This window comes from Suricata suricatta, chromosome 5 (genome assembly GCF_006229205.1).
Source record: "Suricata suricatta isolate VVHF042 chromosome 5, meerkat_22Aug2017_6uvM2_HiC, whole genome shotgun sequence".
Classification (NCBI taxonomy): Eukaryota; Metazoa; Chordata; class Mammalia; order Carnivora; family Herpestidae; genus Suricata; species Suricata suricatta.
In genome coordinates this window covers 5,087,933-5,094,383 of record NC_043704.1, presented here as the reverse complement: position 1 = coordinate 5,094,383, position 6,451 = coordinate 5,087,933, and the positions used below count along the sequence as shown (strand labels likewise).

Here is a 6,451-nt window from a genome sequence, read left to right as displayed (position 1 = left end):
ACCACCACACCCTCCGAAAAGATTTACCGGGGAATGTTGAGAGCAGAAATATCCCATATTTGAGGGACCGTCTAGTTGAGCAATTTTTTTTTTTTAACACCCAACAAATACAGAGTGTGTACCTACCCCGCTTCAGGCTCTGCCGTAGCTGCGGGATACATCAGAGAGCAAAACAGGCAAATCTCAGCCTGCGTTCAGAAAGTGGGAGGGGACGGCCGTCAGCGCGGTGAGGAGCACCTTTTACAGCAGGGTAGAAGGTCACAAGTGCTGCTGCGGCGAAAAAGGAAGCAGGCAGGACAGCAGGGAAGTGGGGTACGGGGCGGGGTAAGTTTACTTGACTTAGGGCCGTCAGGGGAGGCCTCAGAAAATGTAACCTTTGAGCCAAGACTTAGGGGAGGTGAGGAACTGAGCCAGTGGCTGGTTATCTAGGGGAAGAATGTTGCTGGCGGAAAGAACACCAAGTTCAAAGCCGCTGAGGCAGGCGCCTGTGTGACCGGGCTGGGGACGGGCAGGCCGGTGCGGCTGCAGCAGCGGAGTGAGAGGAGGGAATGGCAGTGGGACAAGAGGTCACAGAGGCAGCAGACAGACCAGATCGTGGAGGCCTTAGGACTTGGGCTTCCCCTGTGGGTCAGATGGGAGGCATCTGCAGAAAGACACTTAGGAGGTGGCTGTGTTCACCTAGGTGAGAAGAGCTTAGATCCTGGGTGTGTTTTGAAGGTGGGCTCATCCGGGCTTACTGATGGATCGCTTGTGTGTGGCTTTTCTTTCTTTCTTTTTTTTCATGTTTGTTTATTTTGAGAGAGAAAGAGGATGAGCCGGGGAGGGGCAGGGAGAGAGGGAGACAGAGGCTCTGAAGCGAGGCTCGACGCGGGGCTGGAACTCATAAACCCCGAGATCATGAACTGAGCTGATGTCAGACGCTCAACTGACTGAGCCATCCGGGCGCCCCTTCATGTGTGATTTCAAGAGAGATAATTCTAGGACTTTTGAAGATGAGCAAGGACCAAAATGACTCAGGAAAGGTTTTGTGAAGGAAGGAGTTCGGTCGATCCTTTCCAGCTCCAGGACAAGATGCACAGAGACAAGGAAGAAATAGGGAAGTGGAGGGAGCTTTAGTTGGGGAGGCCAAAGCAGCGGGGGGGGGGGGATGGGGGGGGCTCCAGCAGTGGCTCCGTTCTGGCTGGGAAGGGCAGCCCAAGTCCTAAAGGGCGGGGGGGGGGGGAAGAGGTATTAAGACCCAGAGAGCATCGCTGTACGGAGACAGGGCTGTCCCACATGCACTGTGGCTTTTGTGACAGAAGCTAAGACGTGTGGGTTGGCAGGGAAGTCACTAGGAAAATAGAAGCCCGCCCTCACCCTCCTCCTGCTCGTCTGTCTCCCGCTGGGGTCTTCTACTGGATGGCCCATTGAGAGGACGGGAGGAGAGCCCCACTGGGTGGCGCACGTTGGGGGGACATGACCGAGGGAAAGTGGGTAGGAAGCTGAGTATCCGGCACAGCTTTAAAAACGCAGCCTGGAGTTGGGGGTTAGGTGATTGGGAACAAGACAGGCCTGAAGAGAGAATAGGTTGTGTTGTACTTAAGAAAGTGTAGGGGCGCCTGGGTGGCTCAGCCGGTTAAGCCTCCGACTTCAGCTCAGGTCAGATCTCACATTCGTGAGTTCGAGCCCCGAGTCAGGCTCTCTGCTGACAGCTCAGAGCCTGGAGCCTACCTGCTTCCGGTTCTGTGTCTCCATCTCTCTCTGCACCTCCGCCTGTCATGCTCTGTCTCTCTGTATCAAAAATAAATAAAACATTAAAAAATTAAAAAAAATAGAAAGTGTAAAAGTTGTGATAGGATGAACTGGGCAGGGAGTCAAAGAGATTTTTGAGGAGACTGATTGGTGACTGAGTGAATGGAGAGAAAAATAATTTTTACATTAACACTATCCTGTTGAGAGACAGGCATTGTTCAGAGAGCTTTACAGCTAGTCTTTCTGAAATGCTCACAAACTACTCATGTTTTCTGGCTATCCCATAGCATTAAATAATACATGTGCCCGGGTCAGTGAAGTGTCCTCGATATAGAAACCTTCAAAAAATGTTATCTATTGTTATTATCCCTGTTTTAAAGGTGACGGAAAAAACCCCAAAACGAACACTGAGTCACAGACAGTTTGCTCACCTAGTAAGCTCGAACACAGACATATTCTGATTCCAGCTCCCATGTTCCCAAGGTCTCGTCCAATCACACTGCGTTCCCTCTAACGCCCTGAGAAACATTTCAAAAGAACCGGTAAGACTTGGACACAGACACGGTCCAGTGCCTGCAACGTGGGCACACGTAGGGACAGAAGCCAGTGACTGGGGAGAGGCAGAAGTTGGGGAGGGGAGGGAGAAATGTGGAAGCAGTTTGCTGAAGGAGGCAGGGACAAGCTGCATTAAGGGGACAGCTGGTTGGTTCAGATTTAAAGGGAGGAAGTGGTCCCGAGGGAAGAGTAGACACAGGAAGGAGTGCCAGGAATCAGATGTGAGGTCTGCTGGTGCCTGGGGGCTTATCACTAACCCGGTACCTTCCTTCTTCCCCGCCCAGTGCCCAGCGAATCCTCTGGAAACCTATCAAGATATTAACTCTTCTACTTCTAGGGGATTTAGCTCACCGAAGCCCAGGAGCCAACAACCACCAGATACTCCCTGCCATGGAAAAGGCTTCCAATACGCCATTTTTGTGAAACGAATAAAATGACGCAAGTTTCTGTGTGTCCTTGATCTCACTCACTCCCGTGTCCCGATTTAGTTGTGTGGGGTCATTCGTCTGTAGGTCCGCCATCACCTACTTTACTGTGTCCCTCAGAACTATGCTCTTGTGCACACATTCACAGTGCCTGCTGACTGAAATGATTGACCGTTTATGTACATTTGCATAGACATATTGATATGAATTTGAATTCTAAATTCTATTTATTCAAATTTGTTTATTCAAATCTATCTAAAATTTTGCAATTCTCTTTGCACCATGTCCACAGGTCTTACTTTTTTACTCTTTCACAGTTGGCCCTGACCCTGGTTTGCTCAGCATTTTCTGGATACGCTTTTTACACTCAACTCTTTTGCGACTCCGAAGTGGTAACTTGGAAGGTCCTGCTGGATTGTTTTTTTTTTTTTTTTTTCCTTTTGGAAGATTCTACATCTTTAGGCAAGTAGTTGAATTTTCAAAGGGTCAGTTTCCTCATGCTTAAAATGAGGTCGCACTCCACCTCCGAGCTGCCTGTCATAAGTGAGATCGTGCGTGTTTGTGCATTCCCGAGCTCAGCTCTTGTGGGCACAACCTGTGTAATCTTGTGTGAGTCCCCTCGTACTCCTCCTTAGTGAAATGTGGCGAGGGGACAGAGAATCCTGCAGAGTGTGGCTTCAGCCTAAGGTGGTTCTGTCCCAGCTGGGATTGCAGCCTGGCTGTGCACCCTGGGGACAGTCTCTCTCAGCCTCGGCTTTCTCAGCTGGGAACTGAGAGTATTTAAAAAGAATTTTTTTTTAATTTATTTTTGAGAGATAGCATGAACAGGGGAGGGTCAGAGAGAGAGGGAGGTACAGAATCTGAAGCAGCTCCAGGCTCTGAACTGTCAGCACAGAGCCCGACTCACGGCTTGAACTCATAAACTGTGAGATCATGATCTGAGCCGAAGTTGGATGCTTAACCGACAGAGCCGCCCAGGCGCTCTGGGAAGTGTATTAATGCCACCCGACTATGGATCAGTGATGTTTATCCAGGAGAGGGCTGGCTTTTCAATGACAAATGTTACAGTTCTCCTACAGGGGAGATTGGTGACAGCATTACAGCTGATGTCACTAACTGTTAAGATCTTCCAACCCTTGCTTATCTAGCAACTTTTCTAGAATTTAGCACTCCCTACAGCTTTCCAGCGCTGAAACTCAAGCTATTGCCATTTGCCCAGAAGCAAATCTTAGTGTTTGCATTGGGAGAAGCTTGGGTTTAGTTGCGTGTGTGGGGGGGAGGTGGGGGCTGCCGATGGAGAGCATGTCCCCTTTCCCTCCTTGTTGCTGGCAGAAGTGGGAGTCAAATCTGGGTCTCTATCATTTGAGAGTTCAACAGGGGAGATATTCTGCCACTTGTCAGAATCTTTGCATCTCCCTTTCAAATCTAGGAACAGTATTGGTCGTGGACGTCAGAGTAGGTTGTAAAAGGACTAGCAGGGCTTTTTCAAAGGAAAACTGTCCTCACTTCTGATGCCTCTTAATGGTTGCCAGGCTGCCCACACCAGCATTGTAGTTTTGGACAATGACCAGTACTTGGGATATACATTCTTATTATATGTTTTGGCGGCTATCTTTTCCTTTTTAAAACCTTTTACTTTTATGATATTGTTACAAAGGGAAGTACGTTGGGGCTCAGTTGGTGGAGCGAGTGGGGAACTCCTGATCTTGGTGGTCTGAGTTTGAGCCCCACGTTGGGTATAGTGATCGCTTAAGAAGAAAATCTTAAACAAACAAAACAAAACCCCGAACAAACAAAGAAACCAAAGTGAAATATGCAATTCCTTGGTTAATCTTTGAAAGCTTAAAGGGTTCCTTTATGTCTTTGTCACGAGCTAACTTGTAGTCTTGTTAGGATCAGGTCATCCTGTCCCACTGGAATATATGTGCTGTAACTTCAAACAATCAAGTTGTGCAAAGCAGTTATTCAATCTTATCAAGCTACAGCTTCTAAGCCCCTAAGCCTCAAACTTGAGACTTGTGACTTCTCATTCCATTTCAACCTCATCTTGCTGACTTAACCTCCAACATAGTTCTGACCCCATCTTTGCCTCTAGGTCCTTATAACCATTGTCCGGATGCCTCTTTGTATCTTTCCTATTTAAAGGGTCATCTAAGTGGTTTTCCTGCCTCTTTGTCTCAATACTATCAAATCTATCCTAAAATTAAAACACACCCTTCCTGGCTTGGAACCTTTCAATTGCTCCCAATTTTAACTTTTTTTTTTTTCCTTTGCAATGTTAACTTCTGACTTAATGGGTCCCATCCACACCTCCAAAGTCAACCCAGGTGGTCCTTCTAAACTTGAAATGTTATTCATGTCTTGGCCCTTTGTTGTTCCCATGCCTGGAATCAAACCTCTCTAACATCTCCCCCCTCCCATAGGTAGGTTGGTTTCCTATCTTTGCGCTAAATTTTGTCATGATTTGCTTACATGTTTCTCCTAAAAGACAATCTTTGAGGGCAAAGATGTGGCTTATTCTTTGATCGTTTTGTCTCCATTACCTGACAGTGTTTGCTGATTAACAGAACACACCACTGAGGCACTTGTCTAGACATGTTTGGGCTGTTTGTTCACAAACATATAGACTACTTTTGCTATCTGGTGTAAATGACTACAAAAAACGAGCACGGACACTGCTTATTACTACATGCTAGGAACACATATTAGCCCATAGGATTGTAAATGCTCACAAGCCTACTAAGTGGACACAAATATTATTTACAGTTTTATGCGTGAGGGGAACAGGCTCAGAGGTTAAGTGATTTGCTCACACATCTAACCGCTGCACGAGACCCAGGGTCAGCCCCCACCGGAACCTTATCAGAACCACTACGTTTAACCTCCGTGTGCGGGGGGAGGGGCGGCGGGAACTACGCTGAGCAGCAATTAGAATGACAACGTACACCCCGCTGAGGGTAGGGATATTTGTTTTGCTCGTTGCTGGTCTTTAGGGTTCAGAATGGGATGCCCTGGATATGCTGCTGAATCCAGTTAGGCCAGAAGCCAAGCTGGGCAATTAAGAGGCGAAAAGCCCTAGTCCATTGCTTTAACCTCGAATCCAAATTACACGAGGTTCCCCTTTTGTGTCTCCCCGGTTTTGTTTGTTTGTTTGTTTGTTTTTATTTTGCTTCTCTGCCTCGGAACGGGCGGCTGCCTGCCGGTCCTGCCCGCTTCCTCCCACCTCTTTTCCTATCCGGCTAAGTCATCGCCGGCTCCGGGCCACGTTCCCGGACCAGCGAGGTGTACATCTGCGATGTTCTGCATTTTCCTTAACCGTTTCTGTCCGCTGGCTTCTCCCAGGGCTGCGGCTCGGTCTTCCGTATTCAGCCTTCCGTCTCGGTGGGCGTTTATTGTGCCCTCCAAGCCGGAGAGGGTCCGTGTCCGAGGACCCTTGGCCTCGCGCCCCAACCTGCGGCTTCCCCGCATTCGTCCTCCCCTCCCCTGGGGAAGCTTCGGCTGGCCGACGTTCTCCTCTCTGCGGGTGGCACGACTGTGTGTGTAAGGGTTTCGCGTCCTCGAAGCGAGCGATCTTTCGTGGGGGGCCAGCACACGGCTCCACAAGACTGTTCGAGAACCGTCCCTTCCGAGAGCCCGAAGCCGGCGACCCCGCTGGCCCCCGCCGCGCGTCCCGGGCTCCTGGGCACCGGTGTGGAGAGGCTGCGTTCCGTCCGGGGGCGCGGAGGCCTGCCCCCACCCCC

At 49.3% G+C, this 6,451-nt stretch overlaps 1 protein-coding gene and 1 long non-coding RNA gene across 3 annotated transcripts in view; both read left to right on the top strand.

The window, feature by feature from the left end:
• Positions 1-272: 272 nt before the first annotated feature.
• Positions 273-2,731, top strand: LOC115292565. 2 transcript variants are annotated; one of them, XR_003909031.1, is made up of 3 exons: positions 273-324; positions 2,112-2,273; positions 2,571-2,731. It is a non-coding gene; the product is annotated as an uncharacterized LOC115292565 (long non-coding RNA). The 2 variants fall into 2 exon arrangements; XR_003909032.1 differs by lacking the exon at positions 273-324 and adding an exon at positions 514-682.
• Positions 2,732-5,644: 2,913 nt separating this feature from the next.
• The window catches only part of BRWD1 (bromodomain and WD repeat domain containing 1), a 111,079-nt gene continuing 110,272 nt past the window's right edge, over positions 5,645-6,451 (top strand). Inside the window, exon 1 of the mRNA XM_029940621.1 lies at positions 5,645-5,668. Coding sequence (XP_029796481.1) covers positions 5,645-5,668 — 24 coding nt within the window. The remainder of the gene's footprint in view (positions 5,669-6,451) is intronic.